The sequence below is a fragment of the Argentina silus genome (assembly GCF_951799395.1).
Source record: "Argentina silus genome assembly, chromosome: 13".
In the NCBI taxonomy this organism is placed as follows: Eukaryota; Metazoa; Chordata; class Actinopteri; order Argentiniformes; family Argentinidae; genus Argentina; species Argentina silus.
The window spans coordinates 11,561,588-11,578,012 of record NC_139667.1 but is presented as its reverse complement, the minus strand read 5'-3'; the positions used below and the strand labels follow the sequence as shown (position 1 = coordinate 11,578,012).

Genomic DNA, 16,425 nt, shown 5'->3' with positions numbered 1-16,425 from the left:
GCAGGAGGTACTGTAATTTCAGAGCTATACATATAGTACCTGTATGGTTCTGTCGCTGTTCATAATGAGCTACTGTTCCTGTACGTCCCTTATGTCCCATCCTGCTCTTGTTCTTCAGTGGGGAATTTCCGTCTGATTCATGACATTTTATGACCATGAAATGTATGAATAGGGAAAGAGGCACTACAAGAGGCACTCACAACCAATGGGATTCCAGCCCAGGTCTCTCACACACAACACCACTTTAGCCTGCTAAACTAAAGCCTAGGCATCCGCTTGGGGTGCTAATTCAAGTGTTCAGCTCTCAGGCAAGATTAGTCATCACCCAAGCATGGTTCCAACCCACCTCCATGACACTTCAGCCTCCTTTGAACTCTCCCTCCTCTGCACAGAGATCCACCCTGTGTTAGGCAGCACTGGAAGATGCAAAGCTGGTTGACCTTGTGCTGGAGCCAAGATAAGCAGTAACACCTACAAGCTCCGGTAAATGTGCTATGGCCCCAGTGACTCTTCCAAACTGTGCTCCCTCTACTTCTGTCTCTCTTTATGATTGCAATTGTGTCATTACAGTGAAAACAGACATGACAAATAAGAACAGGTAACACTTTCCCTACAGTTATAATGCAATTATAAGTCATTCTAAGACTTGTCATAAGCATGTATGACTGCATTGTAATGTATTTGTTCATCACATAATAACTCTGAGCTAATTCCAGCCATATTTGGTCAGTTGAATATATTAGGATACGTTATGAAGACGTTACAAGGCATCATACATGCTTATAATGAGTTAGAATGTGTTATATATGGGAGCCTCATGAAAAAAGTGCTACCAAAGAGAAGGTTCTTTAATCCTTGAAGTGTGACATTACCACATAACTGTATGTGTACTCATATTTCCTGCCTTAAGCCAAGCACAGCCGCAAAGTAGTTATATTCACTATGTTCCCACTGACGGTATCCATTTTATAATGGAATGTCTCTGGAGGTTTAGAAAACGTTTTTTCTCGCTTGTCATTCATTGGCTGTACCCACAGGTTTTCAAAGTCTGTATCACGAATACATGACAGTTTAATCAGTTGTTTCATTATCACAGAGCTTAGAATGTAAGATTGTAACATGAGCTGTTCATTGGTGTCACTCACTATCTCTCCAAAGGAGAGATTACAAGCGAGTTCTTTCACCCATTTTGTAAGCCTGACATTAATTCACAAAGAATCTGATACGTTTCAATCTGAATTTGACATCTACATCCATTTCTCTCTTCAATAACCGCATCTAATACAAAGAAAAGTAGCCGTGTACAACTTTGAAAACCTCCAGATATAAAGTATGTGTGGCTGCTTGACTATTGATTTGCATTAAGTGAGGAACAGGAGTTGAGCCAAACTTGCTTTCTGCCCTTTCCCGGTAGAGCCCATTCTGCCCATTCTGCTTCAGTTTGATCATGGCAGATGCTATCACAGCCAGGAGAAAACATATCTCCCACATTTTGGAGTCAGCAAATGTCTTATTAACGATAAGCAAAATGCAGCAGAGGTATTGCCAACAACACTGTCCACTGGATGAATGGGTTTCCATGCCCTGTCAGATTGCCAGCTGCCCCCAGTGCCCTTCTTCTCTCTCTCTATCTCGCTTTTTTCTTTTTCATTTAGCTCCAGAGTTACAGCAAGCAAGGTCATGATATACAGTATCTGGTGTGTGTGTGTGTGTGTGTGGGGAGGGGGGGGGGGGGGGGGGTTAGACTTAGACTTGTAACTCATAAACAAGTGCAAGCAAGCAAGGTCGACATGAAGTCGTCCAACTGGCAGTGGGAAAAAACGCAGAGCTATTGAATCCTCCCATGTTGCACTGCTGATGTGGCTGCTACCTTTAGTTCTCCTGTTCTCCTGTTTCAGCAGGCCTCGCGTCAGGAAGGTGTCCAGCTGCCACAAAGCACCCCAGTGCTCCCTAGTGGACACAACGACTGGATTTGTTTCATTTCAAACCTACATATCAATTAGGCTGTTATTAGGCTAGCCAATATTTGGATTGAAGGTGACATGGTTAGGCCTAATTAAAGGGTAACTTCGTATTGGGTCATTTGAGTTAAATAGCAAGTGTTAAACCACATGATGTGTCCAGCAGTACTATTATGTTACTCTGTAGTGTGGCCTTAGCCTTACACTCCACATTCCCACGAGGGAATCAAGTAAAGTTAGGGTCCCTCTAGTGACAAAATTATTCCAATGCCCCAAACAAGGCACTCAGGAAGTGAAAGAATTAATAAACATCCCTCTTCAATGCATTGTGCTGTAGCTGCTGTACCATACAGAACACATATCAGAAGTAGGCACACAGAGAAGGAGAGTAAATAGCTATCCGTCTTAGATTAATCCATTTTCCCCGTTGCTGCGGCTAAAATGGGGGACAGCCAGCAATGAAAGGCAACAAATAAACACGGCCATGATTGATGTTCCTTTATCCATCACAACATGCAAACACTGAATCTCATTCAGACTCGTCTTCAATTATTTGCCCCTATGACTGCTGGAATAATCTGTGCTCTGACATGGAGCCGGGGCATAATGCCTAATGCGCTGAATTGGAACTTCCAGACCCCTTCTTTGCAACAAAATAAGAAGAGAAAATAAGAAGAACAGCAAAAAGTTCAGACTTCATCAAACTTCTCCGCGCTGAGTACACACTCTCTGCCACTCAAGCCAAGAAGATAAGCCGACTGTCTCAAGACTTTTTTTTCCAATCTGTATGCAGCGGCTGTGACCCCACTGAGAGGGTTTCCGCCTCTATCCTCTGAACCTCTCCATGCCACTGAGCACATTGGGGCCCGCACTCCACCGTTCCTGCTGTTCGGATAAGCTCAAAACACCCTCTCAAGTGGCACTTCACACCCCTCACCTCTGCCCTAACTTCCCCCTTCAACGCCCCCTCTCAGCTGGTACATTCGCCAAGCCTGACGGCCCAGTGGAGCAATGGCAAAAAGGTATGCTCCGTGCCCATACCATCTCTTAGATATGAGGTGTGTGTGTGTGTGTGTGTGTGTGTGTGTGTGTGTGTGTGTGTGTGTGTGTGTGTGTGTGTGTGTGTGTGTGTGTGTGTGTGTGTGTGCATGCGTGTGTGTGTGTGTGTGTGTGTGTCTGTAGGAAGTGGGGCAGGGATTAGTGTAAAAACTGTGCCTTTTCCAGTAGCGCCGATACCCCTTTCATAGCGGATGGTATCCCGTTAAGTGGGTTTTGTCCTGTGATGATGATGCCGCTCCCACTCCTCGACAATCCCATTACAGATCATAAAGGCTGCCGGGGATGTGGCCTGAGAGCACTCAGGATCTTCTCTTCAAGCTGAGGTGTGCAGGGGTTACATGGATTAATGGGCTCTAAAGCCAGGTGCAATATCATAGGCCGACTTCTCCCCAACATCCTCCCCCGCATACAAACACTCATACATGCTTGGTGATAAACATCACATCAGTATGTTTTGATTGTCTGATTGTTCCTGTATAATGAGGATAGGAAAAAACTCTAACCTCGATTAGACTACCGTCGTTGACTCCGGAAAGCCTGGGGAAATACTTTGCAGAAAGTAGCTACAAAGGCATGGGAACCTTTTTTAATGAGTGACATCTCGTGACACGTTAAACCAATCAAATTACTTGCTTGGGCAGAGCTCCAAAAAAACTGAATTCAGCAAAACAGTCCTACCCAGTCGGAAAAAAAAAGACAACGGACATAACAACAAACAACCATTTTACGGGCATGTGGGCAGAGGGTTTTTTTAAATGTAACATACAATGAAATTGCAAGCACATTCTCCCATCACTCTGTGCAGTTCAATCCAAGCCACATCTGCTAATCTAAAATTCCCCAGACCTCCAAAAGGCGTGAGAACAACGTGATTTGGAGTTTCTCTGTAGATCTAGTCAATGTTTTGCAGGACAAAAAAGTAAGTAAAGCCATTGGCCCATTTCCACATTTACATTTATGCCATTTAGCAGACGCCTTTATCCAAAGTGACTTACAACAAATACATTTGTTTAAGTGAATCATCTATCCATTAGTCATCAAGAAATGCAGGATGATCAATCTCTTACCATTGTTGCAATGATGGAGTCGATCTTGCAGTGAAATGCAATTTCGCCTGAACAGGGACTTGAACCCTGGACCCTCAGATTAAAAGTCTGATGCTCTACCGACTGAGCTATCCGAGCCAAGGGTAGTTAGTCAACTATTCAACACAGTACATTCTGAGCCTAGGCCATACATCATTGTAATGGTTTTAAACTGTACTGTCATTTAAAAAAAAGAAAAAGAAAAAAGGGTAGTCCCATGGAATGTCATTTTTTGAGCACTGCATATGTGTCATAGAAGTCACCATTTGTGTGTTGTATTTGCTACATGGTTTTACGTTTTGTTGGTATCCCACTCTTTGATGGTATGCAGAATTCATTCAGTGCACTGACAATTCCTTGTCTACTGCTCTTTGCAGCAGCAATACAGAAAATGCCACATATTTCTCATACTTTGACAGAACCAAGAAAAACTAGATCTATGCTTGTGTCATCATGGCATTCAAAATTCCCCACACACACAAACAACTACAGTATACACTATAACTCACACCAATGCTGTTTATAGACAAACGCACGCATACACACACGCACACACACACACACACACACACACACACACATTCTCTAACTTCTACACACATACCAACATGCAGGCAATGTATTCCCTAAGCATGGTAGAAGTAGAGCACCTATGAAAAAGGTGGGTTGCATATCCAACTGATGTATGCCTCTCCATAACTAGCTTTAAGCTAAACTCTGGTGTCCTAGCTTCACATGTGCATCGCCATTAATCAAAGGCTGTTGAGTTTTTGAAAGATAAAACAAGTGACTTAAATAACTAAAACATCTGGGAACAGACAGAGAGAGAGAGAGAGAGAGAGAGAGAGAGAGCGAGAGAGAGAGAGAGAGAGACTCGACCACACAAAGGGGTAGAACCACAGCAAAGTCACCTTGAATCCTCCTCATATCAATTCATGGCAGAGGCATAAACACAACCAGGGTAATTTAATGTCATTAGAAGCATTAGCCACTGTATACATCAAGGTGTTTACCCATGTCTCTCTATTTGGCAAGCTTTTCAACATCATATTTCTTAGCACGTTTGCGCTAAGTTTGCATACATTTGCATTCCTCCTGGGGTGTATTTCACACTCTCTCCCCAGCTCCCCAGACAGCCAATGAAGATCAGCAATAATGGCTAAACAGCAACATTTCATTTCATTTGGAACAAGACCAGAAAGTATAATGATTTAGTTATTCCTCTGTTTTTTTGTCATGAACAGTGAACAGAATCTGATTGAGCTGGCAATACTGCTAAACGTCGGTGTCGTCACAGACAGATTGCGGCGAGTTCACGGGGCATCTCATTAACATGCATTAATTTAATCCATCTGCATCAATGAATGGGCAATGCTGGACAAAAACCAACCATTTCTTAACACGGAGCCCTCTGAATCCCTGGGCGCATTATCAGCATCACTTAACATGTGTAGAGAGTAAAACCCCCCTAAGGACATGAACAAATAGAAATGACTGTAATTACGCCATCTGACTGTGTTTGGCTGTGGTTCAGTCATTTGATCTTGTCAGTCAAGCAGCACTGATTCTTTAGCACACGAAATGTCAAGAGCTCTCACAGTGTTTGTGGTTTCCCTGGAAATGTAACACTGTAGGTCCATTGCTTGTAGGCCATCCCATATAGGCACACATCTGCCTGATGGTCAGTTGCTAACAATTGTTTACCTCAACTGTCAGCAGACTCAACTGTCATATGTAATCTCAGATGAGGTCAAGGCCAAGAAAAAGGAAAGGACAAAAAAAAAAAAAAAAGTGGAGAGAGACACTTGTAATCGGGGGACTCCTTGGGTCCATTGATTATAGAAATACATAAATAATGAAGTTGTGTGTCGTTTTCACTTGCTATCGATTTCCTCATTAGTGGCTGATTGATACAAGCTTTAAATGTCAAGCGAGCATTGATTGCCAGCCGTGAGCAGTCCCTTAAGTTACTTGAGATGCCGCGTCACCTTGTGTGTCTACCTTCCACCTGGTGCCGCCCACGCAAGCCATGCAGGAAACTGACTCATGAACGAGGTGCATTGTGTCTTGGCAATCATGAACAGAATCCTAACATCTGTATTGTGTTTTATATCACTCTGACTTATGTTAGTATCAGGGGAGGCTGATGGAGATAGAAATCGGAGGACAGGCTCATTGTAATGCATGGAATGGAATGAGGAATGGTATCAAACACATGTGTGTTTGACACCCTTCCTCATTGCATTCCATGGTATCAAACACATGTGTGTTTGACACCCTTCCTCATTGCATTCCATGCATTACATTGAGCCCATCCTCCGATTTCTACCTCCACCAGCCTCCCCTGATACTAGTTTGTTTTTGTTTATTAGTATGAATCTGGCAGTGCTTCCACAACTCTCAGCTTCGGTTCGGGTGCAGGATGGTTGAAAGCGAGTGGTTCAGAGCAGTGGAATATCGGCACTCGTTCTGACTAAATACTCTGGCACACGGGTAAAAGCAGTACACAAATAGTATCAACTGCGGAATAAAAATAACACCTTATGCCACATCGTGTTTCTTTCTCCTTCCAAACCTGTGGTTAAACATCAACTCATGGCAGGTTGTAAAATGAGGCCATGTTTGCCTGTAGGTGTGTTGACTTTATGAAAGGATTCTGACTTAAGCCTCTTACAGAGGGAATAGTTACCATAGGGGTTGGGCAGTTGTTTGACACTCAGAGTGCTCTTGTGTGCATTCCCATAGCAAGCAGAGCCGATATAATCACACTCCTACGAATACTCCTTCAGTCAGTGGCAGATAATACATTCCAATACATACATTCCAGGAATGAGGTATGTGGGTGGCTGTCACATGTTGCTAATAAGACACCTGGAGTAGGAGATGCTTGGTGAGGCTGGGATAATGATGTCCAGGCTCAATCCTTGCCTACACCTGCCCTGTACGAACTAAATCATGTAATAAGTTACACTTATGGAGGAGCATCAATTAATGAAGTAGGGGGTTAACTCTCGCTTCCACCTGCCCTGTGCCAACGTAACCATGTAATAACTCCCAGTTATGTAACCTATGCTTATGGAGATGATTGGAGAGCGTACTAGGGTTAATAAAGTACAAGTCAGTTTTTGCTCACACCTGACAACTCTCGATTGATTTTCTTCCACTTTTCATCTTCTCCATGGGACCCAGAATTAGAATACCAACCTTTGGGCCGACACTTACTTTAGCAATATCTTTGTGTGCATTAGTCTCTTCTCCTCATCACATAATCTCATGTGCTTAGACAGATGTTTGTATGAGGCGGTAATTCAGCATGTCCTGGAGGATGTGTCCCACGCATCATCACTAATGGTAACATCACCACAAACCAATCAGTGGTCCCTACAACTCTAGACTCCATCAGAAACAACTTGACCGTGGATTGGTTCCAGAGGCTTGAGGTGTGGGTTTGGTTGGACTCCTGATAATAAAAAAAGGATAATGAGAGTGGGCTATGAATGTTTGGAATAGGGGGAACTATACTATCAGTCTTCAACCGAGCCAGCCCCGCTCGCTTATCTGACAGGTTTGATTCCATTTTCTAGACCAGCCTACCTCATCAAAGCGATTAAGCAATTACTCTGCTTAGGCTTTGCCAAAGAAATGGGGAAGCACCCTCAAGTATTGAGCACTAAGCATTTACAGAGATAGCAGCTTAAAATAAAAGCTGTTTTTTTGTTGTTGTTGTTGTTGTTTTTTTTATCCCTGACCTATGGGTACAGTGTGTCTGTCTGCCTGCTAAGGGAATTTTGATGAAGCAGTTTAGGCAAAACTGTGAGAAAGAAAGATAAAGAATAGAGCCTTAGCCTTATTAGGACTTTTCCAACTTAAATACCATGGAAACACCATCAAGAGGACATATATTGTATAGAGTCATTGCTGCACATGTTAATGCATATTCATTTGTATCCTTCTTATTTTAGAGTAATACATACAGCTCAGGATGCGTTGATTTGGAAGGTACGGCATATGTCAACCAGTGGAGGATGGTGGGGGTTGAAATGGGAAGACGGGCTAATGGTAATGGTAATGGTAATGGTAATGGTAATGCACGCCTTCTGATTTCTACCTCTACCAGCATATGACATATACTGTACGAGCCATGCATTACAATAAGCCCGTTGTGGTTGATATCATTCCTGATTCCATTTCATGCATTACGATGAGCCCGTCCTCCGATTTCTACTTCCACAGCCTCCACCTGTAGTCATCATCAATAAAATCTAGTCTAGATCCTGACTCTGATCCTGACTCTCTTTATTTACAATAAAATGTAAATAAAATGTAGCGCAGGAAGATGTGGCACTCATATCCATATATTCATTCACTGTGTACGTATTCTATCCTGCTGACAATATAACAGGTATAAAATGTCATCTTCATATGGCAACTGTTGACTATCTCAGTCAACAAGTGTGTCTTTCTGACCATTACCAAACCATTACCCCTGCACCCTTCATCCACGGAGACAGCACCCTAAGAGTGAGTGGTGTGAGTGATTGAGGGCTTAACTCTGCTGCACTTGAGCGGCATGTGCCACATTAGTAACCAGTCTGCATAAAACAAGTATCTCCTCCTTGATAACAGGTTCTGTAGGTTAGGAAAGCGCCATATACCTTCAACTACGAACCAAACTACCAAACTCAACATGTAGTAGCCTACATTATGCATGAGAACTAGACTGTATATAGTGGAATTATACTGTGCATTACTGTTCCCACACCAAATTGAAACATATTCTTTCCGTAAGTCACAGTTACACCAACACCTTGACACTCATCGATACTGTGCGCGTGTGTATGTGTGTGTGTGTGTGTGTCTGTGTCTGTGTGTGTGTGTGTGTGTGTGTGTGTGTGTGTGTGTGTGCGTGCGTGTGTATGTCTGTGTCTGTGTGTGTGTGTGTGTGTGTATGTCTGTGTCTGTGTGTGTGTGTGTGTGTGTGTGTGTGTGTGTGTGTGTGTGGGTGTGTGTGTGTGTGTGTGTGTGGGTGTGTGTGCGTGCGTGCGTGTGTGTGTGTGTGTGTGTGTGTGTGTGTCTCTGTGTGTGTGTGTGTGTGTGTGTGTGTGGGTGTGTGGGTGTGCGCGGGCGCGTGTGTGCGTGCGTGCGTGCGTTTGCGCGTGTGTGGTGAGGAGGAAGAGGAGGAGGAAGAAGAAGGAAGATCTGAAACCTTACCGCGGGAGGCTATCTGAAGAAAAAGGCGGGGGTCAGCCGCTCGTATCGCCGCAGTGTATTTGTCCTCTCTCCCGGGAACCTGCGCTTTCTTCTCGGGCATGAGACGGACCCTTAGCCGGCCTCCTTCGGCCCCCAACCACCACTCCAAAATGCGTGCTAGGTCTATTTCCATGAAAAATACTGGGGCTTCCTCGTAGACTGCTAGTCCCCCACATCCTGTTCTGACCATGTCCTCCCCAATTTCCACGACAACTTGATTTGATTTTCGACTGGCTTTCGTCAAGCCTAAATTCAGAACTTTGGACAGCGGCCGCTTGTAGCGGTAGAGGAGCTGTCCAGCACTCGTATTATCTTTGTCAGCCACCAAGCTATCGATTGTTGCCGACTTTGGGTCGAGAAAAGTAGATATTGTTTTTTGTAAAGGTATGCATTGCATCCGTAAGTTAGCGCGCACTGTGTAGCATCCATTCAAAGTCAGACAATCGCCGTTAAGTGGACGTTTTATAAACTCCCCAATGAAGTATCTCAAAAGAGAAGGGACTGCGAAATCCACGGCAAGTTTTTTCCTATTGAGTCTAGAGTTGTAGGTTTGGTTGGAGTCTTTCTTGCCGCTGGCGTCCCCGCTGCTGTTGCTGAGCCCCGCGGTGGGTAGCGCCAGCCCCACGGTGGTTTTTTGCGAGGCGCACTGCAGCTCAGCTAGAAATGCCGCAGACCAAACGAACAAGTACAATATCCTGGTCGTCATGCTTAGAATCAGAATTTTCCTTCTAGATGTTCTTTCTCGCTTTTCCTTCTTTGCCTTTTCACGGACACAGCACCAAATCAAAGTGCGAATCGATGATTATGCGGGCTCTGTAGTTCTTCCTTGCACCCGCGGCATGAGGAGGGGGGATACGCTTCACATTTGTTTGGTAGTAGCGGTGTCTGTTGCTAACCTCCTTTCTTTAGGCGGAAAAAGTGTCATCCTTTCTCTCCTAAATTATGTCCTTTGTCACGGGTACGATCCCAATGACTCGCTTTCTGAGGTGCTGTTTGATATGCCACTCGGGTCCGCTTTAGTGCCTCTCAAAGGCTCCTTGTGTGTGTGTGCCGTGGCACAGTAGTGGTGACACAAGTAGTCGTTTTGTCAGCAAGAGATGCGGTAGCCTATCGCTCTGTGCCCAACTCTTCACTGACTCTGTCAGTATTCCGCGAGAGACATTTGACGAATTGACCGACAGCAAATCAATTTACCTTCCATTACAGTCGATACAAATCACCACCTGGAGTTTGGAGATGTCAAGCGTAAAATGGAACTTTAAATTCAACAAAAATAAGCCGAGCAATTGCTTCAGGTATGATACCGTGGCTGTCCGTATAGTCTCTTCTCCGAGTTGCTATCACCTGCGCAGACAGTCAAGTTGGATTCTCTCCTCTCACCAACCAACGCATGAACGTGCGCGCGCGCACACACACACACAGTCGCACACACACACACACACACGCACACGCACACTATGTTGTCAACGACACTCACACACGTACTTGTCCAAAAAAGTGTTCGTTATTGCTCTAGCGAAGGACACACACACAAACGACCCGCCCTGCCAACCCCACTGAGCTCCGTTCCATAGGATATATATGTATATAGGCCGACTGCATAGGTATAAATGTGTGAAACTCTCTCTCTCTCTCTCTCTCTCTCTCTCTCTCACTCTCTCACTCTCTCTCTCTCTCGTTACTGTAGTCATGTATTGACGTGATGGACTGCTGCCTAATGTTGAAGACATGATACAGTTTTACGCAGCGCATGCATCGCATTAGGGAGTCGAATAGGCTGCAACACTTCATGTCAGTAGGTCCTATTGCCCGACCCGTACAAGAGGTTTACCAACATGTAAACATGTACAGCCAAATAAATTGATCTAAAGGAAATTCGTATATATTTTCACAGAGAATGTCAACAAATACAAAGAAATAACAAAGAAATCAATAAAAAGCAACACAATAACCAATTTTATTTCCGTGTATGCTGAAATATCTGTTGGTTTGGCATTTGGGCACTTATTTTACAATCTCCAGGCTTCTCATGTTAGACCAGTTCATTTAGAGATTATTCAACCTCATCTGTGGGCGTCTGCATCTTTGAGTTGGGTAATTCATAAAATACATGCTGATACTCACCAGCGACCGCTAGATGGCGGTGTTACACATATATAGAGTGATATAATTTAATAATCTGAATACGACTGTGACAATCCATGAATGCTTTCTATAGCTGCGTTTCGTTTTACAACGTATCATTAAGGTGTTATCACCCCTGAAAATGGGAAGTTCTAATTGCTCAATGTATTCCTTCATTATGCTATGAAAGTGACAGACCAGCTAATTGTCAAACAAATGAATTAAATGTTTTACAATGTAGCAGGTGAAATGAGACTTGCTCATCCAGGACCTTGGCTTGAACCAATCACATCTGTTGATATTGCAGGTGCTGAAGTGTTTGGAACCAATGATTCATCATTGCAACATCAACATCATCATTGTAGCCTTGCTATAGGGTCTTCTGCTGTAGGACGACTCCTGTTAAAACAAGTATTAAGTACACCATATGTTGCACATGTTGGTTAGTGGTTATTGTATACCTGGGCCTAGCCTAGTCATCAAGAACTTCAGAGTGTGACTCAAAACTCTTCTGATCCACCACTCAGCCATCCCACCCCTCCACCCTCAACCCCCTCCTCACCCCCCCACCCCACCCCCAACCCCCCCACCATCCCCAAGGTCGTTGAGTGCTTTGGTGTTCAAAGGTACACCTGTGCTGTGGAACATAGCCCACATAACCTACTCCCTACAAATGCACTTTCCCAAGGGCTTTAGGTGGGATTGTGAGGGAATGGCAGGCTTCTTTGTAGAGAAGACTATATAGAGTAGATTCTCCCTTCTACTTCTTCGGGCTTTGTGCCTCAATCCCTCACCATTTGCAGGGGTTTGAAAGGGCATAGCTGATTTAATCGTGTTTGCTTGTTCTTTGAGCTCTGTTGTTTTGTGTGTGCGTGCATGTGTTTGTGTGTGTGTGTGTGTGTGTGTGTGTGTGTGTGTGTGTGTGTGTGTGTGTGTGTGTGTGCCTCTGGCAAAGGCTTTTTTTCAATAAGCTGAAACGCAATACGGAGACACGTTATGAGAGAGCTGTCTATGAACACCTCATATATGGTTTACAAGCCAGGCCTGGGTTGGATCACAAACACACACACACACACACACACACGCGCCTATAAGAGAGCATCTGCTCACTCCGCCGGTGGTGTTTAAACCTTTGTAGCAGAGATGAGAAAGTCAAACCCACTAGTACATTCCTACAAAGTGTGTCTTTTCATGCCCAATATTCCCCCTGTATCTGGGCATATTAAATATTACTGAAGACAAGCTGTACATTCATATTCAGAGGCAGAGGTATCACAATGCCAGGGCGGGGAATTGGTGACATTGAGACTCTGAACTCGGTTCATTATCTCATCTGGAATGCTGTACTCACACAAATGCACAGCACCTCTGAATTATTCAGGGACTCTATTTTCATGCATGAACTGTGGCGCATCAATACCTGGGTATTTAATGCATAGGCTAATTACCTAGGGATCTGAGGCTGCTTGTCCAGTATTGGTTGTGAGTTGCAGGCTAAGTAGCATTAGTGTATGCCTAAACCCAAACTTCACAATCGATGCCGCAAGGTATGTGGATTGTAAAAGCAGTAGGTTATAATCATTCATTGAAATAAGGCAGTGTCTGTCGTTATTAATAAGAGTTGAATTGATTTTTAAGCACCTTTAGCATAACGGCAACTCAGGCACATCCCAACAAAAAGTTCCATTCTTTAAACTAAATGGATTTTAATGACCACCTCTTTCCAAGCATGTTTGTGATGATAATGCTAGTGGATAAATACATTTTTATTGTTGCTTTTTATTCATTCCTCAATGGAAAATGCTCTACTTCAATTAGCTATGCGTTGCTAACAGCTATCACTATGGCTACTGCTAATGTGCTGCTGCTAGGAAAACCTTTACTCTGACTGCACACATCTCATACCTCATATTGCAAGGGACTCCAAGCCAAAGGTATCCATTACCCATAAAGCTCTGCACACTTCCGTGTCTCGTTACCATTCATTGTATCACTGACACTTCTGGAACCGGCTCACATTTATGGAAGACTGAAAAGTGGAAAGAGAGAGTGGATGGGGGGGGTGGGGGATGGGGGGGTTGATAAATTACAGGCAGATATGTTCTTACAAATGCCCTCTGCCCTCTGTCCCCCGTCCCCCCGCCCCCCACTTCCTGACGTGTGATGTAGCCCATAAATCAATACCCCCCCTCATCTCCCCTGTTGCCCCCCGTCCCCCGTTCCCCGTTCTCCGTTCCCCCCGCCTTCACCTCTTCAGTGCTAGCCAACACTCTGCTTCCTAGCCCTGTGCTTCCTGAGTTCCTGGTCACCACTCAAAAGTGTCACACCATGTCGGGGCAGAGATGGATGTTTGATTGCGGAGAAACTAAAACTTCTCCCCCGAGTACCAATCCCCAAACCACCCCCTTTACCCCTCCTCTTCCCTCCTCTTTTACACACGAGATGTGTTGTAGGTGATCGACGAGGAACCGCTGTGTCTCATGCGTTCACCCCATGCATTTTACATCGGCCCGGGGACGGCCCTGGTCCCCTTAGAATTCCAGGCTTGCACCATTTTTCTATTTGCTTCATGAATCAAAAGCTAGCCGAGCCGAGTGCAAGCGAGAACATTCGGAGGTTGGTAAGAGTTCCCTCTTGACAGGTTTAATAAGACCGTGACGCGGTCATCTCTTATGGTGCACTCAAAGGTGCGTAAGTGAACTTTGATAAGTAGCTGCACCCTGGGTTATGGACTTGAAAAATGTCAGCCTTTAACTTCAGTCCACTGAGTCCTCTGAATGGACGATGTCAACATTAATCACAGAGTGCCTGGATGGGAATCGGAGTTCCTCTGTATTGTAACAGTCGTGCGTGTGGTGAGTCACACAGCAGCACATTAGCACCCTCCACTAGGTCCAACAGATTACCTGGGGTGGAAATGCTAAAGGCAAAGCTACTGTATCAGACAAACGGTATCTTAGTAATGTTTCTGAGCAGAAAATAATGAGATCTGAAAGATGGTACGTATCTGGCTTTTCATTGTCCTTGTTAGGTTAGTTATCTGAGGCAGACAGACTGACAGTACGCAGTGACATTGTCAGTTTATAAATACCTCTGTGACATTACAACAGATACCACTTTCCTCAGCCTAGAGGTGTGAGTCGACATCGTCTTCGTATATGTCACAGTATATTGAGCTCAGATGTAATACAAATGATTGTTATCGTCATAAACAATTAATGTTATCATGCAGTGGTCATAATCCATTTTAGCACAGAGGTACAGTATAGCTACAGTCATACGATTGCCCTCCCCCACTTCCTGAAATGTTATCACCCCCCTCCCAAGGCAGGATTATGGACAGGCAAGTGGGGCCAGTGCCCTGGGGCCTTGGACTGCCAGGCGGCCTCCCAGCCTCAGGCCACATGCTGTGTGTGGCCCAAGACTTCAATTTTTGATTGCCTTATCATGTTGCCCTGCTAGCTGGATGCCTTATAAGGAATTCAGCGCCTTCCTCATTCCCCCTCATCTCCAGCTTCATCAAAAATGTTTAAAAATTGACAAGCTGACTTCCAAAGAAATCCATCTCGTCCTGAAAATGTATTTTGACAGCCCCTGGCTTTGAGAAAAGGAACCCTGGAGGGTTAAAATGGGAAATAGTACAGGGTGCTGGGTGTACCACAGTGCTGACAAAAGCTGTGCAGAACACACTTCTTCTCCTCGTACTGTCAATGATTTTACCCCTGCAGCCCATCAACTGGTAAGGGATTAGATCTCCTCAGGTTTAATGTGTTTAAAGTTACAGCGAACGCAGCACTCCTCGTATAGAGACTTATCCCACTGTGGATAAAGCACAGCCTTCAAAAGCCTGCAGATTTATTCCTATATGACTATTGATAACACATGCCAAAGGTGAGAATAGACACCGTCTTGCAGTATTATTGAGCTGGTGGAATCTCTGAGATTCATGTTAAACAGTTTTGATGGATGGTGGGTTAGAGACTCTGAAGCAACCAGATATTATGGGTTGATTTCCAGAGACTCACTGCCTTATGTTATGCTATCACCATTTCACGTATGGAGATAAGTATGTCAGAGGTGGTTTGGAAACACGCTCTCATAGTAGGTAGCCTTTCCCTGAGACTTGCCCAAATGTCATGAAAGACACTGGTGAACTTGATTCATAGCATCAGTAACGAATTGAATGAATCATCAGCTTTCTGCACGTCCATCAGTCACAGTAACCAATAAAGTCAGCTCCTGCTGCTGCTCCTGCTGCTGCTGCTGCCTTTGAGTTGGGATGTTGCTCGAGCACACACACTCTCTCGGCCACACTCCCTCCGATTGGTGGAAGGGGCAGACAGACACCGCAAGGATGGCCCCTCGATTAGTTAACCATCGACCTGCCAGTATCTAATGGGCCATTCCCCTGGACTTTAACGGGACTACTGATGGATTCCTACTCTAGAATCGGAGACAGAGCGATTCACCGGGGCAGCGAACGCCAATTCAATTTCCTTCATGGATCAAGCTCCCTCAGAAGGAAAAAAAACAGAGGGAGAAGGAAAGGTTGCCATTAGGGGTCTGGGGTTATTTTTCACGTCCCTCTTGTCAATATGACCCATCCGTTAGTGAGAGGCTTGGGTTGTAAATGACACAAGAGGGAGGTCATATATGACAAGCCCCATGTTTGACAGTAGATGATATCGATCCATTTTAGTGAAACTCTGTGTAGGCTATAATATCATAGGAAGTAGTTGTGTGTGCAAATGAGCAGAAGTAACAATAAAAAGTTGACACAACATACAGTTCAACCACTGTAAGTCTTAAATAAAACGCAAGGCTGGCACAATGTTACAAAGACACACTTACAATACACTCACATACAAGAAGACATTGAAAACAAATGAATTGCTACTTTCTAACGTGTTGCTAATTACCATTATTTACTGCATAACCATTGAAAC

At 44.4% G+C, this 16,425-nt stretch overlaps 1 protein-coding gene across 1 annotated transcript in view; it reads right to left on the bottom strand.

The window, feature by feature from the left end:
• The window catches only part of alk (ALK receptor tyrosine kinase), a gene marked incomplete at its 5' end in the record, with an annotated part of 253,051 nt that extends 242,990 nt beyond the window's left edge, over positions 1–10,061 (bottom strand). Inside the window, one exon of the mRNA XM_083682991.1 lies at positions 9,317–10,061. Coding sequence (XP_083539117.1) covers positions 9,317–10,061 — 745 coding nt within the window. The remainder of the gene's footprint in view (positions 1–9,316) is intronic.
• Between the last annotated feature and the right edge of the window lie 6,364 nt (positions 10,062–16,425).